General features: G+C 35.1%; 2 protein-coding genes across 4 annotated transcripts in view; one reads left to right on the forward strand and one right to left on the reverse strand.

Annotated features, from left to right (window-relative positions):
- LOC149788964 (PCI domain-containing protein 2-like) overlaps nucleotides 1-1931 on the reverse strand; it is a 42846-nt gene extending 40915 nt beyond the window's left edge. Inside the window, exon 1 of the mRNA XM_089975114.1 lies at nucleotides 1809-1931. Within this exon, the coding sequence (XP_089831240.1) occupies nucleotides 1809-1916 (108 nt within the window). The 5' untranslated portion in view covers nucleotides 1917-1931. The remainder of the gene's footprint in view (nucleotides 1-1808) is intronic.
- On the forward strand, nucleotides 1922-19185 carry LOC149788965 (ubiquinol-cytochrome c reductase complex assembly factor 5-like). 3 transcript variants are annotated; one of them, XM_089975116.1, is made up of 5 exons: nucleotides 1922-2029; nucleotides 3734-3923; nucleotides 8245-8330; nucleotides 12288-12417; nucleotides 18849-19185. In XM_089975116.1, the coding sequence occupies exons 2-4, from the start codon at nucleotides 3764-3766 to the stop codon at nucleotides 12291-12293; spliced, it is 252 nt and encodes an 83-aa protein (XP_089831242.1). In that variant the 5' UTR covers nucleotides 1922-2029; nucleotides 3734-3763; the 3' UTR covers nucleotides 12294-12417; nucleotides 18849-19185. The 3 variants fall into 3 exon arrangements, with proteins under 3 accessions (XP_089831242.1, XP_089831243.1, XP_089831241.1); XM_089975117.1 differs by lacking the exon at nucleotides 1922-2029 and adding an exon at nucleotides 2072-2185; XM_089975115.1 differs by lacking the exon at nucleotides 1922-2029 and adding an exon at nucleotides 2222-2363.
- The last annotated feature ends 3445 nt before the right edge of the window (nucleotides 19186-22630 follow it).

Below are 22630 nucleotides of genomic sequence, written 5' to 3' on the forward strand. Positions count from 1 at the left end.
AGAAGACAATGAACTTTTCAAAACTGATGCTTTTTTTTGGCCAGAGATAAATTTAGGAAAGAGAGGAAACAAATGATGGTATATTAGCTGTTAAAATGCTTTGAAGCAATTGGTTAGAATACATAGAAAATGACAAATAAAAGGAACTAATTCTGATACAAGACAATGCTCAAGATAAAAACTTACCTGTTAATGAATGATTTTACTCATGAAATATAAACAAGGTCTTCATTCAAATGCATAAATTTAAGTGACATGCAAGTCTCTACAATATTGGTGATTATGTTTCACATTTTGTGTTATCAAATGGCATGCTTCAGTGTTTCTGTGATGGTATCATAAGAGTAGAAAGGAATATGCCTAGATCTGTAATCTTAATTATGATCTTGAATCTACCATTTGTCTGTGAGTAAGTTAGCCACATCATTCATTACAATTATTAATTGCCCCCAAGCAACTTGTTCTTTTTTTAAAAAAATATTCATCACAAATACAATGTAGTGTTTTTCCAGACTCACTTATACTCATGGTCCAATTAAGCTACAATTATAGGCTGCAACACTTTTGAACCTGCTGATATGCTCTGCAACAGTGAATATATGCCAGAATGTTTCCCACTAACCTTTAGACATTATTCTGTTAACTAAACATCCTTGTCACCTAATTCCAAGCCCTATTATGTGACTGTCAAATGTTGTCACTGCTCCTGGGTATATAATCAAGATAATCAGGAATAAGTACCCACTCATTAAGCCATTGTCATCCATACTGGGCCACCTACATAGCTATGGAATTCCCAGCTAATATACTCGAAAGACATCTTGAAAAAACAAGTGTAAACTTAAATTTGTGTACCCCAATCAGGCACAAATTTTGATTAAGTGGATGTATCCAGGTTCAGTACTAATAAAATTAATCACTTTATCCAATATTTCATCCTATGAATGGATGAAAAAAGACTTCTAAAATGAAAACTGTTGCTGATATTTTAACTAGATAAAGGGAAATTTAAAAAATACTGTAATACTATATGGACTTTTAGATTTTATTTATTGTTTAAATTTTATGATTATAATGAGTGCTTCTGAAAACATTCTGTGATACTACTGCATACTTACCCTGATGTAATGAAAAAAGCATGGGGGAGATCTCTGCAATGTCAGTAGGTCATTCTATATTAATGGCTAAGAATACAACAACTCCATAACTTTAGTTAATCCGTCAGTACAAACACCACCGTAAGCAAACTGCTTACTTCTTAACTGTTACCTATTCATATTACAGAAAGCTTGTAAGGTGCTATTGAAATTTTTTTTAATTAATTTTCGGAATCCTGTTACTGGTTGAAGAAGATATAAGACCAATGTAGAGGTCTTTACTCACTGGTTAAAAGAAAGGCGTATAGTATATATAATCTAAATTTGATTAAAATATTCTGTACTTGCAATTCGGGGAGGGGGTGAAGTTCAAGACTCTACATAAAAAGTCACTGAAAAGTTCTAATCAGTTTGTTTTCTAATCGAGAGATAGTATATCTAATTGTATAGCCCATCGCACAGAAGCTCGTTAAAAATGAATTATGAGTATCGGTCTGGCCCCATGCCTCTGTCTAATGATCTCTTAATAACATCTGTAAGGAGCCCTTATGGTTCATCACGGACATTTCATTATTTAAAATAAATTCTTGATCCTAAAAGTCATGTCAAATACGGATTCACATGTTGACACATTTTCCCTCTAAATATTCGTGTTTATCAAACATACTGACTGTTGTGAGCTGCTCTGAAGTATATAAAGTAATTTCTTACTGTTGAAAAATATTGATTAAGAGACCAATGTGCCATTGCGTCGTCTGATCCACCAATTGTACAGATTATCTTCTCCCTTTTGTCGAGCATCACAGGAACCGGAAACATATTGCGCTTGTACTCTCCAATATCATATAGGGGTGTTAAACGAACCAGATGTGTATACGCAACATGTTTCTTATATAGTATTCAGCCAAAATGTCACTAGCTGAGAGTTGAAGGTCATTATTTGTTTGAAGTATTATACATGCATAGATTTATAGCTCTTCGACAATTGCTGCAATCGAAGAAATGTGACCAGTTTTCTGTTTGATCTTGAAAATGAGCTAGTATTCTGATCCGTGAGAAACAAGTCATCCAATAACTATTCCTACAATGTAAGACATAGCAAGTGCTATTTTTGTTTTAGTGCCTGACGCTCAAAACATAAATATCAGCGTCGATGTCTTACATGTAGGACTACCCAATATATAGAGTATTTGCATTCATCAAATTTCTTTCTTGACCATGCTGCTCAAGTAATAAAGTTGAGAAAAATGGAAATATATCAACATGGTTAGTTTTGTCTTATTGTTTTCAGCAAGTTAGATACTTATAACCCCAGATCGTTTGTTTGTTTTAAATCTTACTTTGAAACATGGCTACAATTACATTAAGATTTACTGTGGCTTAAGTTGTTAGAACCAAAGTCGTTCGTATCGTTGCTTACAATTGACCCGCCATACATGTACTATATAAGCAACGATACGAGTCTGTGTCACGAAGGACGAATGTTTGTACCAGCTGCTGCACTGTATCAGTTACTGTACAACTGTTAATTGTTCTAGATTATACAAAGATTTTTCAGAAGAGGCAGTTACAGAATATAAATTGCATTATGTATTAACGCTTCCCTTACAGTCAAGAATAAATAATGAATGTGCAGATATTGGTTCCATACAGCAACTTGTTCAAATTTCTATTGATAAGTGTTTCCTATTACTAGAATTATTTTTCACATTTTCTGCCTCGTCAAATATCTGTCATGCCCCAAAAGCTTCCAGGTTCTTTATGCATTATAGTATTATATTACTGTACATGATTTGTACAGCACACAGCATCTTTATTTACACAGATTATCATTGTAGATGGACAAGTACCAAGCTTGGCCACCTGAACCCAGGCAGGTTTTGCACTACCCAGAAATACCTGGCTGAGCCTTTGTGAGTGTAGTTCTTGCTCCATCAGTGGACCAGTCAACTCAGGGTTAAATTTCATGACCCTTAATCTTTTATGTTCCTTGCCACAACCTTTTTTGTTTTTGCTGTTGCTGGAGTTGACATCTTTCAGTCTGCATCTCTATATATAGGTTCACTATCAGTATCACTAAATGTCAGCCTAGGTTATCCAAAGGTTGTTGCAATCCATATGATTGTTCAGATAACTGATAATGAAATTTTGGACAAATTGCATTTGTACAAATGCAATTTTTTTAAGATATACCTTTATGTTTGTTTTGTTAAGATTGGCCAATATAAGTTAATGCAGTATTGTATTGGAACTTTCCAAGAATAAGTTTCCTCTTCGAAGTGTTAATGTTTTTATTTCTTAACTTGAACTCATGACACATGTGACATGTTGTCAGTTGATAGTACTAATGATGGGTCAGCAATGGAGTTTGTTAACAATTTAATGGTACCATTTATACTTGCTTATACCAGTAAGTTGAGTTCATCTGCAGACAGCATAGTACCTCTCTGCCATCACACAATGTGACAACAGATCAGGGCCTGTGTTGTTTGTTTTACTGATTTCTCTTAACAAACTGCATCAACCCTGATATGCTAGTTCATTGAGCACATCTGGATCTGTTCTGATGGACTATATATATGAGGTATGATTTTGTAAACACGTCTCTTAAATTTGACCTTTACTCTTGTTTTCAGAGTGCAGAAAAGAGTGATCAGAATCTGAACATGCAAAAAGCCAGACGTAGTAGTAGCATCTCATACATATTTGACAAGTGGCCAGGAAGGAGAATATTTGGACCTTACCGATTTATGCCATTCTTTTTTTTGTTGGGAGCAGCATTGGAATTTTCTATGATCAACTGGACTGTTGGAGAAACAAACTTTTGTAAGCTTTTTTCTTCTTTCTATTCTGTAAAATTTATTCACAATATCACATTTCTTGCTTATTTAATTTTTGGCTGTTGAAGGTCAAGATTTAATTATCACTGTTTCCTGCTCAAGGTCAAAGTTTATTGATCACTGTTTTTGTGCTATACAGCAACTGAGAATGCATGATTTGCACTGGATGGCATAACAGTGTAACGAAGCTACATTAACTTCCAGCATATGCTTGTTCCAATTTACTCAGTTGTAAGTTGGAACACCTGAGGATAGTTGCCACAGTATTCATTATGATGGAATCTGAATCCATGACTGAGTCCACAGTTCCAGGCTCTAGACCATATTGTGATGGAATCTGAATCCCTGACCGAGTCCACAGTTTCTGGTTCTAGGCCATACTGTTAAATGCGTACAGTAAATTTATATTTAAATGATGCTGTTTTGGCATGTATAATGTGCACTGATGTGTAACATGCACCGCAGTTTCAAACCAGAATGACGTAAAATCAACCCATTGTTCTGCCGTATAAAGAGTATGTGATTTAATACATTTTAAAAATTATTATTATTTCAATCCATTTTCATGTGATGATAGTTGGAAAGTGCACTGATCATCATTTGTTACACTATGTTTTAATTATTTACAATAAACCAGTGCTTGACTGTTTTACCTGTATTTTCTGTCAGCACATACCCACTCATGGCTAGGAATTTTTTGAACGATGACATAAAATGGAGAAAAAAAAATAGTTTTAAATATATATGTATGTATATTTCTGATTTTTTTGGTTTGCCCAAAAAAGTGCCATCTTAAAGCCTATCTTGCTGATGCAGTTCAGTATGTTGCATCAAATTCCTCATCACCACTCTCAAAACAAATCTCTTGATGTCTGTCTTCTGTCATTTTTATCAATTTTAAAACAAAAGACTCTCCTACATTCAACTTTTTCCCATCATATCATTTACTGTGAGCTGCTGCATAGGCAATGATGGTTAGCTCTTTTGCAGTGTATGAGGTTCTTACAGTACATGGCCAGTGTTGATATTTATTATTATAATGATTATTCAAGGTCAAATAAGTAAGCGTGTGTGTGTGTGTGTGTGTGTGTGTGTGTGATTAGGGGCTGTAACATAGCTTTAACAATTTTTCAGTCATATCATTATGATGTCTGCAGTGTTGCAGTTTATAATGATATCTAGCATTGGGGCATCATGCCACAGACAGCTAGCATCATGTCCCACTAACTCACGTTATCCTGACACCAGGTGACTAGTCATAACACTAACGTCTTAATGCTGAGCACCAAGCAAGGCAGCTGCTAGTACTATTTTTATATGTCTTTGGTATGACCCGTCCAGGGTCCTAACCCCAAAACTCCTGCACATGACGCTCTAACCATTTAACGTCTTAATGCTGAGCACCAAGCAAGGCAGCTGCTAGTACTATTTTTATGTGTCTTTGGTATGACCCGTCCAGGGTCCTAACCCCAAAACTCCTGCACATGACGCTCTAACCATTTAGGCCACCAGAGCGGTCTCAAAAAACAAGATGGTATGTGAAAGTTCAAGGCCAGTATTTATACTTATTTGGACTACCATGACATCTCTGAAATATATTTTACTGTCCACAATAGAATTTAGCAAGACAATGTATGTAATTATGTCTGGCACATTAGAGCTTTAGTCAGCACTGATTACCTTTAAAAAGACGTGCACACCAAGTCAGTTAAACGCTGATCACTGTATTGTGACAAAGAAGTGTCAGATACTGCTGTTTAAGAAGAGAAATACAATAAAGAACCATGTTTGTTTGGCAGATTTACTTGGATAGAGCATCTTAGATATAAACACACACTTTTACCTTTCTGTCTTTCTTTTCTGTGTGTCCCACTTGCCAAACAATAGGTCACAAATTTGAAACTCAAGGTGGAATACCAATTTTTTGTTACTTTTTGTATTTTTATGTTTAAACTTTCTTTCCAAATCACTCATCCCAATTCTTATTTATTTTATTTTATTTTACATTTTTAAATTTATTTTTTTATGTTGAAACTTTCTTTTATCATTTCCATTCTAGGACGGGTAATATGGCTCCCAAACAAGATGTTCACGAGTTCAGTGTGCTTTGGTATCTCAAATATTGTTTTATAACATTTTTGGTATTCTTATGTTCGATCTTTTGTTTAAACTTGCTTGTCCCAGTTATTCTGGGGTTTTTTAATTATATTTTTTTCATTTCCATCCTAGGACATGCATTTAACCTGGTTGTAATTATGTTAGTATATCAAACCTTAGCTTTCAAAGATTACATTGAAAACAACCACATTGAGTCATTGAAGCAGTGATCACTATAAAGTTATGAAGAAGTATGAAATAATGTGATCTATGATAAGAAATAAAACTAATTGCCAAGTTTATTTTCAAAACCAAGCAAAAAGTTGTTGCCAATTTCATACATCAACTTAATATTTTGTTTTAGAGTATGTGCCAGTGTTACTATAACAGACAAACCATAGTTTTAAAAAAACATCTTCTAATGAGAACATTAACATTGCTTGAATTCTAAATATTTCAATTCATTCATGAATAAAGAAATTAATAAATGAAGAAAAAAAATTGATTTGGTCAACAGCATTGTTGAAAATGTACAGGCTCAGTAATCACATTTATTCTGCAACAATGCGGTACTTTGCATGGCTTTAATAGAAACACGACAGAGTACATGTAGAACAGAAAGCTATGCAGTGAGTTTAAATAAAGTACCTGTTTAAGGCATTACAGGCCAATCAAAAGGTGCTGATACTTGTGTTGAACAAAACATTAGTATGATCAATTCATTAGTTATGTCTAAGAGTTGTTGAAAGCATATGAAACATAATAGTCTAGCAAAGTGAAGTAGAACTTGACTTGAAAGACAACCAGTCTTGAGAGATCAGATTCTTCATGTACTGATTAGTATGTACCATATTGCATGCATCTTATTTAAGAGACCATCCTTTGGTTGGCAGAAAGAGGCAGTCTCAAGAGTTTTTAAAAAAATGTTTTATTGCTTACTACATCCATCTATTTTTTCATTAATTTAAAGCTGCATCTCCTCAGAAAAGCTATTTTGAACTGATGTTACAAGTGCATTATTTTTTTACTATACTATGTAACCAGAGTTTCTTGTAGTCAAAATCTGCCCTGGCCGTCCTGTTTGAACCTTGTGTTTCAGACTAAAAATGTTATTAATTAGCACTTAATAATAATGTGTAGATTCAAAAACATATCTTGCGTTCACCAACCACTCCGGTGGCCTAGTGGTTAGAGCATCCGCCTCAGATGCAGGAGGTCATGGGTTCGATCCCCAGCCGAGTCATACCAGAGACTTACAAAAATGGTACTAACAGCTGCCTCGCTTGGCACTCAGCATTAAGAGGTTAGTGTTAGGACTGGTCGGCCTGGTGTCAGGATAATGTGACTGGGTGGGACATCGTGCTACATGTCTGCGGCATGATGCCCCAGTGCTAGACATCACTATAAACTGCCACACTGCAGACATCGTAGCGATATGGCTGAAAAATTGTTAAAGCTACGTTAAAAAAGTCCAAATCTTGCCTTCACCAGATTATCAATGTGAACTTTGTTAAGATTATTGTTCTTCAGGTATAACGGTTTGTAGGTCATGCATAGTTGTCATGAAAGGGACACTTGGTCAACAAGAGTACTCACTCTACACTTTACTAACCCTTGAGATAGTTTTGGGTAGGCTGTGTTACATTGCATGTACCATGCTCAACTTCTCTGTGATTAGTATATATTTTTTATATGTATATGTGCCAAAGAATGTATTGGAATCATCCTAGCCTATTTTCCAATTACCATGTCTGACTAATTGTATAGGTCCCCCCAACTCAGTTTGTCCCTTTTATTCATGACACTGGTGTACATATCTGCAAACAAATCTAATTATTCTCCTTTTGAAAACTGTAGTATCATGTGTCATTAATTATCTGTTTTCTATCCAGTGTGAGGGAATGCAACTTTAAGAATATAAGAAATTCTTCCTGACATTTCTTGCAAGGAGCACGTTTGAGTACAATAATTTTGAAGTTGGTAGACAAATGCAAACCATCAGTCATAAAGAAATAAAATTGTCAAAAAGTTGCTGTAAAGGTTAAGTGTGGGGCAGTTATGACAGCAATCTCACATTAAGCTTTTTGCAGGTAAGACTGAAACCTGGACTGACAGATGAACATTTAAAAAATTTGAAAACTATTGATAGTTACTTGAATCTAGATGTCTGCATAGAGATTACATATGTTTGGCTTATTCTTAATTTTCAGATCGTGTGTACAAGAAAAACCAAGTAGAGAAAGAGGCAAGAAATATTATAGAGAAAGAAAAACTTGTCCAGCTTAACCTTAATAAGGTTTGTATGAGAGGCTTTAATGCTATTATTGACTGAACATACAACCAAATATAAAATGTCTATTTTTTTCTTTGCCAAAACAACAAAGTCACTTGTGATTAAATGAGGCAGGATATGCCATTGCTTTTCCAGATTGCCCTACACTGGGATATCCCATTGCTTTTCCAGACTGCCCTACATTGGGGTACAGCTTCACAGGTAAATAGGTGTAAAAGTTGTTTCCCACTTTCACTTAGAATGGCTGAGCCATTTGTAATTAAAAGCTTGAGAAGAAAGTTGTTAATAGCACTGGCTTTGTTATGTTGTCTCCAAAGCAACAGCTTGTCTTTGATAACCACTAAGTGTGAAACCTCTTCTGCACAGTGCATTATATTGTTTGACCTGGAAAGAAATAGTGCCATTAATGACTGCAATTTTGAGTGCTCGAGTCTAATAAAAGGTGTTTCACTTATTAAACTTTATACTAAAAAATCAGGATTATTTTTAAAAAGTATGAATGATTGTGGGAGGTAAATTTGTTAACTAAATATTTTAAAATAAAGACCTAATCTATATGAGCTATAACACAAGAAACATCTCTTCAGGCATAAAACTGAGATTTTGAGAATTTTATGTATTTTGAAAAGAGCAATCCTTAATATGATGCAATTATGTATATTTAATTTGTTTTGTGTGCTTGACCTTTGTCCATAATTGTGGGTAGGAGTTTGTGCCTATATGAATAATATTATTTTTAAAGAAAATGCTTTCTTGGATTTGAGTTCAGTAGCTTTTTATCCTTTGCAAATTCAACTGTATAATAATTTTTGGCTTGTTTATAAGTTAGAAATAAATCATTGCTGATATCTGAGTTCAAGGTCTTTTTTGTTGTTCTAGGGTTTAACGCCATTTTTCAGCACAAGATAGGCTATAAATGGCAGCCAGTATAACTGGTGGATTAAGAACCCTGGAAAACCCAGGAAAGAACCACCGACCCACAAGAAGCTACTGACAGGCTTTCCCACGTACACACGCAAAGTTCAAGGTCTAGCCATAGAAAAGTCTGGAGGTGAACTTACGAACCACATCCTGATCATCTTATTTAAGTTAGAAGTTTTTATATATGGTTATGAAGCAAACAAAATTCTTCATTCCTATTTTAATATCAATGATCATTGACATTTATTACTAAAACCCTATTTTGGGATTATTGCGAATTCTGGGTTATATCATTGTGATAACATCAAGACTGTTGGTACATCAACCCATTCAAGAGTTGGCATATCAGCACATTCACAATTCTTTGAATTCATTCAGATCACTCTATATTTCTGGACTTGTGATAGAACATTTAGGATTATCTGGGATCTTATTCACAGCATTTTAAGATCCTGTTAAATTCTCATTTTGTAGTGTTCTAGAAATAGTGCTATATGGTTATATAGATTTTCCCACTGGTAAATCAGCAACCTAGAGACCAGAGATAAGGTTAATATATAGGTGCTATATGTAAGTCTGACAAGGAAGTCAGTTACAGTTTGTACATTATGGAATAGACGTGTATTTGTAGAAACAGGTCTTTTCCTCTCTAATTACAAAACCCAAACATTACAGTATTCTAGGAAAATAAATTATTTTTTGAATTTTACTAAACTTGTTGGTTTTGCTTTTTTTTCTTCTTTTACTTAGTTTAAGACCATAGAGTCATAAAAATTTAAAGTGTTGATTAACAGCAAAAAGATGTTGAAAATTAAAGATTGTCCCCATGCAAAAATCTTTTGATATCTGGTTGCCCAGCAGATTTGTCATCTTACCTGGTAAATTAATGCAGTTGGCTACACAATTGCTGTAATTCAAATTCTTCAGCAGCTTTTTTCATAATAGCACTTGCTACTTGTAACTCCCCATCAGGCTGCTAAAGGAAAGTATCACAAGTTTTGACACATTTTTAATCTGTTTGAAATGAGCCAAAAAATAAAATAAAACAAAATTTCATTTTTATGGTATGTTGTTCATCAGTTTTCTAGTAGCTGGCAGCAATCCCTGATCAGAAACTTATCCATATTGTATGTTAATAAGAGTTTTCATCTTTATTGTCCACATTATAATTAATCTGACACTGTGAATGATGTGTCAAAGATCTGTCAACTATCCTCGTGGGTTTTTTTTGCATATAGATGCCTTACAATACATTGTATGCAGCAACAACTGATTGGTTTGATTATTTAAACTTTTCATATTCCCGTAACTAAAGTTGACCAACAGAAGCAGCTTTCATGCTCTGCAGCAAGGGATCATTTCTATCTAGAATATATTACCCTGTGACACAAACATTAGAAAATAAACTCGAGCATATCCAAATCTAGCATTCTGTGATATGAAAAAGGTCTTAATGGATGGACAAAGGGATGGAACTCGTACAGATTACCTCCCTTTACCCACCTTGTCGTCACCCATATTCTGGCAGTTCACTAGCGTAAACTTTCACTCAAGACTGTGAAAGTGCCTTTTGTATCCAGTTTTGTTTTTCAATAATTTTGATGCTATCCATAAAAATTTGGGGGTGTTTTAATAAGTCAGATGGTTGATATGCTTTGACTATGCAGCTTTTGTGAATTTGCTGTTGAATTTACTCACTTATTTGCCAGTTGATATTGTCCATATGGTATCAGTGGGTAAGGGTTATGTTTAGGATTTCACATTTGTATCAGTGTAAACATGGCACTTTATGCATTTATGTTGTAGGTATCAGAATTTCATCTAATTGTATATCACATAATTGTAGAAACTTTGTATGCAAACAGATTGACAAACAGCATACATGGCAGCCATCTTGAAAATCTTGTTATCACTATTTCTGAATGGAAAGTCATATCAGAATGGGTTTTATACTGGAAGACTTCTAATGGCATCTAGTTGGTCTTAAATAGAACCATGTTCTGATATTCAGCAGCCACCTTGAAAACCTGTCCCATGGATGGAAACTCATATCAACATTGGGTTTTCACCAGAGAACTTCTTGTGACATCTAGCTAGTATTAAATGAAAATTGCACTAATCTGATAATCATGTACATCCACTATGGCAGCCATCAAGAAATGTAGTTAAAAAGAAGAAATGGTCTTATCTTGAATTCCTGGAAAATTCTTTTTTGGACAGTAGAGTTCCAGTCCCTTCAAGGGACTCCTGTTTTATTGCATGGTTGACCTCTTATGATCACTCCATAAGCCCACTTTTCCAATGAAGGACACGTCTTAGCCTCTTTCTTTGTCAGACATCATTCAATCACTGTTGTTCACTTTAGATGAGCATTTGAGAATCATGTTTCTTTAAGGTTTCACCATTAGGAGTTGGTAGTATGAACTATAATTACTTAAATAGATAATGGATTAGTCATAGGAATCACACAACACTTAACTATAATTTTTAGTTGCCCATCCAAGCTTTCAGACTAGTAAAATGTCTGCCTGGCATACATTTTTTGTCTTGGGCTCCCAGCAATGGATTTTTCTAACCCTATTAATATTCACCAATACACAGTAGTTTTAAAAGCTTAGTATAACAAAGAATATGACATTAACATATAACAACAACATATAAGTTCCTTCCTATGAAATCATTTTTGTATGATGGATGCCATTGTACAATAAAAGGGCATTTTCTTGTACCACAGCTCATATGTTTTATGCACAAAGATCTAGCTGTGGTTTTACTTACCAAATCAAAACAAAATTATTCAAAAATGTCAGCTCTTAAGCCACAATATATGGACAGGTTCATAACACTGGAACAGGTATAAAATACTAGTATAACAAGCACCTGTTTTCCAGCAGATTTAATGACATATACTGAGAAATTTAACATGCTCACAGAAATTTTTTTAAAAATTTTTGCAGGCAGGAACAAGGAAGATGACTTAAAAAGAACATACAGCATATTTTTATAAATACATTTACAGCATTTTTTGTGTAATTACAGGTGTGATACAGTACATGCCAGAATGCCTTATGGATTCACTTGGGGCTATTATATTCGTTACACAGTTGTAGCAATGTTAGCAATGTTTACAGGGGCACAAGCAGTTCACCACTACTATAACCCTCTACAGGTAATTTTTCCCAATGGCTTTTGAAGAAATGTGCAGGTTATTTTAAATCGGTGTGAATCCATGTGTAACATTATGCAACTCTTGCAATACTGTTGGCAATAAGACTTTGGACCTTGAAGTATGATTGATACATTCCGTAGACGCTTAAATAACAGTCATACAGCTTTGATCCAACCCTGAAAGAAGGGAGGGGAATGACTTTACTACACATACAAGTATTGATATATACTTGTAAAACTGAAAAGTCATTTTAATATGTTAGTACTGTTTTATAGCCATTTGGACATATTAGTAATGTTTTAAAGTCGTTTGGACATGTTAGTGATGTTTTAAGGTCGTTTGGACATGTTTGTAAGGTTTTAAAGTTGTTTGGACATGTTTGTAAAGTTTTAAAGTCATTTGGACATGTTAGTGATGTTTTAAAGTCGTTTGGACATGTTAGTAATGTTTTAAAGTCATTTGGACATGTTAGTAATGTTTTAAAGTTTGGACATGTTATTAAGGTTTTAAAGTTGTTTGGACATGTTATCAAAGTTTTAAAGTTTTTTGGACATGTTAGTAATGTTTTAAAGTCTTTTTGACATGTTAGTAATGTTTTAAAGTCATTTGGACATGTTAGTAATGTTTTAAAGTCGTTTTGACATGTTAGTAATGTTTTAAAGTCATTTGGACATGTTAGTAATGTTTTAAAGTTGTTTGGACATGTTATCAAGGTTTTAAAGTCGTTTGGACATGTTAGTAATGTTTTAAAGTTGTTTGGACATGTTATTAAGGTTTTAAAGTCGTTTGGACATGTTAGTAATGTTTTAAAGTTGTTTGGACATGTTAGTAACGTTTTAAAGTCATTTAGACATGTCTGTAATGTTTTAAAGTCATTTGGATGTTTTTGTAGTGTTTTAAAGTCATTTCTATCTGTTAGTAATGTTTTAAGTAGTTTGGACCTGGTAGTAATATTTTAAAGTGATTTGGAAATGTTGGTATTGTTTTAAAGTCATTTGGACATGTTGGTAATGAAATCAAGACTACCGGTACATAAAGCCAACATTTGTTATTTTATACAGTGAGAAATGATAATCATCTCAGAGTGGAAATATTTGTTATCACCCCTCATTAATATTTCTATGGTACATGTTCATAACATCAGTCACCATTTGAAAGCATTCTTATCACCCGTCATTAATATTTCTGTGATACAGTGTGTTGATAACATCAATGACTGACCACTCCGGTGGCCTAGTGGTTAGAGTGTCTGCCTCGGATGCGGGAGGCCGTGGGCTTGATCCCTGGCTGAGTGATACCAAAGACTTACAAAAATGTTACTAACAGCTGCCTCACTTGGCGCTCAGGACTGGTTGGACTGGGTGGGACATCATGCTGCATGTCTGTGGCATGATGCCCCAGTGCTAGACATCACTATAAACTGTCACACTGCAGATATCATAGCGATATGACTGAAATTTTTAAAAAAGCTATGTTAAAAATCCAAATCACACACACACACACACACATCAGTGACCATTTGAAAGCATTACCACCCCTCATTAATATTTCTTTGAAACATCGTGTTGATAACATCAGTGACCATTCGAAAGCATTACCACCCTTCATTAATATTTCTGTGAAACATCTTGTTCATAACATCAATGACCATTTGAAAGCACCTGCTGATTCTTCAGGTATGTGTTTGGGTATTGACCTTTTGTATAACTCATTGAAACAGCAAGATTGAAGAATACTAGTATATCAAGTTATTTTTTTGTAAGGGAATATTAACGAGCAATCAAGTAAAATCCTGTATTGAATTTAATTTTCTTGCATAAAATGGTATCTATTTCAGACGCAGCATGATGTGTCGCTTATGCAATACTTCATGATTCTGCATAAAACACTTTATAATAATCAGTGCAATTATTTCTATCTGTACTGCTTGTGTCTAATATCAACTTGTTAAAATAGGGTTTTCTGTCTCGTGTACATGTATTTTCAAGTTAAATTAATCTAGTATACTGAGAGTTGTTGTTGTTGTAGGGTTTAACGCCATTTTTCAGCACATGATAGGCTATATGTGGCAGCCAGTATTAATGGTGGAGGAAGAACCTGGGAAAACCCCGGAAAGAACAACCAACCCACGAGAAGCTACTGGCAAGCTTTCTCACATACCCACATTAGCTGAATCCGAGACTTGAACCCACGCAGCACAGACAGAGGTGAGATGGCAGTGATCCATAATGGAGAACACTTTAGACCACTCGGCCACTCTGGGCCCCAAGTATACTGAGAGGCAAAAGATGTAAATTAATATCATTATAGTTGGATCCCATAATAAACATGCTTGGAAACAAAACGTACCTTTGTGTTATTACTGAAACACAAGAGTCTGGCATATGTATCAAAAATATTACAAGGCTAAAGTTTCTATGTAGTTATTTACTCATCTTGAATGCATACAATGTGAATTTCGTTTAGTTTTTAAACACCTGCCATAAGGCAGAGCATATTACGTTACTCTCTTTCTCTGTCCATCTATTATAGATATGGTTTTCACATAATAACTAAAGCTGTCCTCCTTCAACAGTTACTGCACATTGTGGATGGTATACACTTGGGGCTAGTATACACTCCATCAATTTCAGGCTCAAAAACTTGAAGGTCAGGACAGTGCAACAGACAAAATAAAAATGGTTTCTCCATACTAACTCCAGTTGTCTACAAATGCAGTTACCATACTTTGTGGATATCTTGCAGTGGGTTAAAAAAAGAACTCAATCAGCTTTACGGTCAAAAGGTAAAAGGTCACAGTCACTGATTGGAAGAAGGAAAATAGTTTCTGCACAATAACTAGTTCGACATCACACACCTGGACCAACCCTTGTGGATGGCATGCACATACAGCAGAGACGAAACGTGTCCATTTTGGGGTAAAAAGGTCAAAGGTTCAGATCAATGGTGAAAAACAAAAAGATAATCCAAACAATAGCTCGTGTTTTCCATCATCTACAGTTAGACTGTTTGGATAGTTCGTACGTGGCATAAGGAAGAACCATTAGGTAGTTTTGGGATCAGAAGGTCAAAGGCCAAGCTCACTGACTAAAAGACGAAAAATGGTTTCTGCATGATAATGTTCTACATTACATACCTGAACCAATTGTTATTGAAGCTTGGAAATGGGATAAGGAAGAAACCTATCCATTTTTAGGCCTGTCCATTCTGGTAAACTGAAATAAGCAAAACTGTTTCTGCAAAACATTAGTTTTCATCACACAGTTGGACCAGACTTTGTGGTTGTCTTGGACTTGGGTGCCTGTCTTGCCAGTCCATTTTTTTTAGTGATAAGGTCAAGGTCACTGAATGAAGAAGTCGTTTTTGCATAATAGCTTTAGCTCTATACCACATACCCTGACAAAAGTTTGTGGAGGGCTTGCAACTTTTGCGATAAACAGTCAAGGCCCTATGTGGCTTTAAAAAATGGATTTTGCAGATTAACTTTTTTCTTTGACAAGTTCCTGGATCAAATTTTGTGGATGTGTTGCATTTAATCAATAAAGACACCTGTAGATTCTGGGGTAAAAAGATCACAGGTTATGGTCTTGTTAAGTCTAATAAGATAATAATGGTTTCAGCACATTAAATTAAACACAGCTGGGCTTATAATGTGTTGTTTACAGTACTCTTGTTTTTTTTGCTTGAATTCTGGCAAAACTATGCAAAACTAATTAAGATACTTAGATGTTTATCATAGATTTGTATCAGTTGCCAGGCAAATATATCGAAAACAAATTTCAACAGAGAATACCCAAATCATCCTAGAAAACATGTCATTGTCTCTGGCATATATATTGGTATTGTAATTTTGACAACCATGTATTCATTGGTTAACGTGTGCCTCTCACCGATAATTAATTACAAAATGCCCATATTTGTCTGCAAGGCCTACACTGCAGTAACTTTTTGCCACACAAGTGCACTAAGGTGACCACACCAGTGACCTCATTGTACCAATCAAAATTGTTCTATAGCAAGAACAGGGTTTTTATCAATGGCATTGTGCAATATCTCAAACAGATATCTGCCATTTTACAGTGTCTTGCAATGTACTAAAATATTTTACAAGTGGAGGAAACTTTCTTGAATTTAGGAGTAGCTATATTCTCTTTAGCATAAACATGTTCAGTTTATTTGCTTTTCGCTTTATTAGATTGCTCATTTCTCTATGAAAATTTATTGGAAAAATCTGGTATTCTAATAGCTGAAATTTATGTCAAACGTTTGTATTGACATCAGTGAGTGTGACTGCATTATTATGGTCAGAGAGGTATCGGATTTAGTTTCATTCCACGTATCAGTTTTGTCTATCTTTAACTCCTCAGAAAAGGGATTGAAGCCACTTCTGCCTATTAGCCAGTCGGATTGCATGGATTCTGTCCAATCATTTTATACACCTATCACAATGTGCAGTTATTATTATTATAATGACAATCCATCTATCCCTGGCCTAGTCATACCAAAGACTTACAAAATGGTACTAACAGCTGCCTCGCTTGCCACTCAGCATTAAGAGACTAGTGTTAGGACTAGTCAGCCTGGGGTGTCAGGATAATGTGACTGGGTGGGACATCATGCTACATGTCTGCAGCATGATGCCCCAGTGCTAGACATCACTATAAACTGCCACAATGCAGACATTGTAGCGATATGACTGAAAAATTCTTAAAGCTACATTAAAAATCCAAATCACACACACACACATTTACCAATTTTGTTTCAGCACACTAACTCAAGTTCTCCACTGTCTACATGTATCAAACTTATGGATGTCTTGCACTTGGGGTTAGGAAGAACCCTATAGATTTTGGGGTTAAGAAGCGCAAAGGTCAGGGTTACAATGAAAGAAGAATAATGGTTTCCACACAATAACTCAGATTCTCTACCATGTACAGTTACCAAACTTTGTGGATGTTTTGCACTTGAAGTAAGGAAGAACCCTATGATTTTAAGGTTAAATGATCAAAGTCATTGCAACCAGTAGAAGGGTTTTCTGCATAATAACATTGGTTATCATCATACATCAAAAATACAAACCAGACATTGTTGATGACTTGATTTTAGTGTTGTTGTAGGGTTTAATGCCATTTTTCAGCACACGATAGGCTATACATAGCGACCAGTATTAATGGTGGAGGAAGAACCCAGGAAAACCCCGGAAAGAACCACCGACCCACGAGAAGCTACTGGCAAGCTTTCTCACATACCCACATTAGCTGAATCTGAGACTCGAACCCACGCAGACAGAGGTGAGATGGCAGTGATCCATAATGGAGAGCGCTTTAGAACACTCTGCCACTCGGGGCCCCAGTTATTATACAGTATGATGGGTTTTAGTATAGGCAATAGTACCTGATGACTAATAATACATTTTGGTCGCAACCATTATGACTGAAAGAAGAAAATTGTTCCTACACAAAAATTTCATTGCTCTAGGTAGTGGACTAATAAGCCATGGGTTAGGCGTATGATGTGCCGTTGAAGGTATTCTTGTTTTGCAATTAGTCATGCTACATCCAGTTAAAAGCTGAGCTTATTTAGCCAGTAGAATCTGAACAGATGAGTATACAAGTGGATGATTTGTGGGTTTTATTCATTCTAACATTTCCTGTTGAGGAAGAAACATCAGGTGAGAAGCTAATTGGCATTGTATAAACTTCAAGAGGGTTGAATGAACAAGGTTGACTCTAATGGACAATAATTATTGTCAATCTTTACTTCCAGGTTTTGTTTACAGGGTTTTGATTGCCTGCATATGGCAGCTCTATTGTGGTCTAAGGTCATTTTAACAGGTTTCTCTTACAGAGTTGTACTAGATGAGACAGGGTCAAGGTAGCATTGGGATAAACTCCCTTAGGTGTATGTTCATGAAGTGCAGCAACAGGGATCAGACTAAATTACCATCCAGATTTGTGCAGACCCAATAAATATATGGAAAAGGGGTAACATGAATTCAGCAAAAGGGTTACATGGTTGCTATGGAGATTAAAGGGGACAGCAACTCATTTGATAGAGCATTTGGACTCGGGGGAAATGCACTTGACAACCATTTCCTCAACATAATATGGTCAAAAATATGTTGAGTGCGTTTAAAAACCAACCAATCAACAAGGAATTTAAGATAAATTGACCGATTTTCAAAATGACACAAATTGTTGATAGTCTGAATCATTTATTGCTTGGAGCAGAATAGCAACCAGGCCCTATGTGGGTGCATAATGCAATAATTTAGGTCTGTGGAGTTTGCAATTTGACTTCTGTGCAAGTATTTATGCTATTTTTAGGTTATACAGATTTTATGTCTATTACATTTTCTTATGCTATGGTTAAGATTCCTTTCTTTTAATTTTTGCTGATCAATACAGTTAGATCTTTTCCTTTTTATTCAGGACTTTGATGTTTTAGTTCAGAAGAAGGTGGAGGAAATTAAGGAACAAGAGATGAGAAACAACAGGTGACATGGCAAGAATATTCCAGGCTTCTACACAACATTCTGAAACATTAATTGTCGTATGTGTTAATCTTCTCTTTATGCAAAGATTTGATCAATGACATTCACTCCTGACTTGAGATTAGTTTTAGACACCAATTAGTAAATTCAAGGATGAGGCCATGTTTAGATACCATACTGCTTTAACAAATGAAGTTCTGGGATGTTTTATATCTTTGTGTGTAAATATGTTTCTGTTTTTGGAGTATGTAGTAAAATACAAACCTGTTTTTTCATTGTGTTTTTTCTTTTAATTTCCTGGCTTGCATTGTATGCAACATTGGAGTAAACAGGTACTTTCTTGGACAGCTGTCTTGGTTTGACCTTATAAAGGCACTTAGCTTCTATTTTCTTGGCATCATATAGCCAGTACTGTGTTAAATCAACCTACCAGCCATCCTTCTGTTATGTCCAAAACTAGTCGTGAAATATTTGTCATCTGTGATCTGTCCAATACTGTCAAACAGTATCCATGTCATATTAATAAATTGTTTTAATCTCCTGTTTGCTTTAGGATTATAATGAAAGCTTCCATTAAATTCATTACAAATTCCTCAAGGATTTTGTAATTTTTATGCGTCATATGTTAGGTAACTTTTTAAAATAAACTGGGAGGTCCCACTCACCATTCATTTTTTGGCTAGTTTACAAGTTGGGCCAGGGAGAAATCCTGAAATTACTAATTAACTTTAATTCCATTTTTTTGATTGAAGATACATCACCTGTTAGAAAGACAGTTCCTTTGTACTGGCTTGTGCAATAATTTAGCTTTCCTTGCATTAAAGTACACCAATGACCTGCATTCATGACCCATAAAAATTGCAAACCCGCTTACAACATGGGTGAAGGTGTGGATTCCATTTTATAGAAAATGCAAAAAGAATCAAACACTATTTGCTGAATGTGAATAAAATCTCAATCAAAACTGGTAATAAGTCCTCGATAGACTAGAAGTGGCCATCTTGAAAATCTTGTTATTGCTACTTCTCCTATATGGATGGTCATATCAACATAGGGTTTTCACTAAAAGACTTCTTATAGTTGGTCCTAAATATAAATGTGTCAGTCTGACATCCAATATGACCACCATCTTGAAAATCTTGATGGACGGTCATATCATGTCTAGCTGGTCCTTAATAAAACAATGCTGATGTGATGTCCAATATGGCCAACACAACAGCCATCTTTAAAATCTTGTTATTGCAACTCCTCGTGAACCAAAAGTCATATTGATAAGTTCTTCTGGACACATGTTTGCCATGATACAAAATAGATAAAATGGCTGTCTACATCAAATGAATCATGAAAATATTAGCTTTGACCTTTATTTGCAAGTAATTTTCTATATTTTGAATAATCAAGTAATAACACCTTTAAATGGAAATACTCTGAAGACTTTTAACAGACAACCATGTTTTTGCAAGGTTTTTCAGTCTGCTGTATTCACCTACCATTTGTATCCCTCTCTACTGATTTTAAAATTAAAGGTATCAAGGTCCACCAAACTTTGTCAATTTTGTCATCAATTTATAATTTCTAACGTGATCATCACTAGGGGATGTCTAATAGAGACCAAATGGGAGTTTCTTTATTAACATGGTCACCATACTTGCATGAGCAAGTATATATTTTTCAGACAGCAGATGTGATGTAGTTTTCACCATCTTTGATATACTCTGAGTAAATCCATAAATTTTTGTAACTGGAAGTTACATTCCTTTGAAGAGGTATATTTAAGAGTTAACATCTTTTTATTTGTTTACCTTTTTTAATAAGAGTATTAAAACTAGACAATGCAATATTGAATACAGACAACACAGATTTTACTGAACGTGGACTATTCTAGGAACCTGGAAAAGGGCTATGAGCAATCTGTCTGCTTATTTAGATCACCAGCTTTCATTTATTGGAAATGGAAATGAGATGACAATGCTATGTGTCCCTTGGTGACAATGAGGTTAGAAATTAAAAATTGAGGAATGAAGTTTTGTGCACTTTTTTAATCTCTGTTGTTCTTCATTTTTAAAATTGCTTGTGGCAGATACAAACTGCAAGGAGTGAGCCAGATACTACAGTTTTCCAGTGTACAACTAAGTTTTCTGAAAATGACTACTCTAAATGATTGTTAAATTTTCATTAAAAACTGAAATGACTTTTCTACACCTAATTAACAGATTAAACAAATACGGAAAACAAATTAGGATGAACTGCAAACATACTATGCAAAAACATGCTCTCAATGTATTCTTTATAGCATTATATAAGCCACATTGGGAAAATAAACACTTCCAATCCCATTTTTCAGTCCAAATTATCAACAATAACTCTTAAAAAATAAACATAAAAATTCATTGAATATTAAATGGTGGACCCTGTTCTCTGCTCTTATTTCTCATAAATCAATACAGCAGAAGTTAAATAAAGATAATTTTGTGAAAAAGAATGGAAGGACTAATTTTTCAATATTCATCTTTTTCTATCCTCCTCCCCCCACATCCTTGCTTGTTTGTTTTTATTTTCCCCCAATGATTGCTTAAGTAAGTCTAAATCCTCTTGAAAATCTTGTTATTGCTGCTCCTCCTGAACAGATGATCATATCAACATGGAATGTTTTTCTTCAAGACTTGCTATGATCTCTAGTTGGTCCTATATTAAAGTTGTGCCTTTCAGACATCCAATATATCTGCCACAACTGCCATCTTGAAAATTTCAACACTACTTATCCTGAATAGATGGCTGTATCAACTCTAGTTTGCAGGGCCCCGAGTGGCCAAGTGGTCTAAAGAGCTCTCCGTTACGGATCACTGCCACCTCACCTCTGCGTAGATTGGAGTCTCGGATTCGGCCAATGTGGGTATGTGAGAAAGCTTGCTAGTAGCTTCTCGAGGGTCAGTGGTTCTTTCCGGGGATCTCCCGGGTTCTTCCTTCACCATTATTACTGGCCGCCATGTATAGCCTATCGTGTGCTGAAAAATGGTGTTAAACCCTACAACAACTCTAGTTTGCCTTAAATTAAAATGGCACCCATCTGATATCCACTATGGCCACCATGGCAGCAACTTGAAAATCTTGTTATTGCTACATGTCCCAAATATATATTCATACTGTCCTGGACATTTAAGTGAAAGACTTAATATGTCGTCTAGTTTATCCTAAATGAAAATGGTGCTGATCTTACCTAAAATTTGGTTGGTATGATGACCATCTTAAAATCCTTGTTTGCTTACTTTTCTTAAACATATACCTGTAGCATCATGGGATTTTTTAATAATAGATTATTTCTACTTGGTACTAAATGAAAAGATGCTAAGCTAGCATCGAGTTTAGGCACCGTGTGCCAATCCTGAAAATATTGTATCTACTTCCTAATAAACAGACATGTGAACATATTAACTCCAGTGAAAGGAAATAGTTTTGTAACCAGATTTGGTAGGCTTCAGTTTCTTAGAATATCAGAAATGTTTTCAATAGTCTGCAGTTGAAAAGAAGAAACAGACTAATCTGGGATTCCTGGAAATTCTTTACAACCAGTAGAACTGTGGTTCCCAACTTCCGGGGTCGCAACCCAAGTCAGTGTCACGAGGACATTCTGGAGGGTTGCCAGGATTTTTACTGAGGGTGGCAAAACTTATAAAATTATTGAAATGAGGTTGAGAAAAATAAGGTTGGGAACAACTGCAG

Source organism: Sinohyriopsis cumingii, chromosome 11, assembly GCF_028554795.1.
Source record: "Sinohyriopsis cumingii isolate HCF-2022 chromosome 11, ASM2855479v2, whole genome shotgun sequence".
In the NCBI taxonomy this organism is placed as follows: Eukaryota; Metazoa; Mollusca; class Bivalvia; order Unionida; family Unionidae; genus Sinohyriopsis; species Sinohyriopsis cumingii.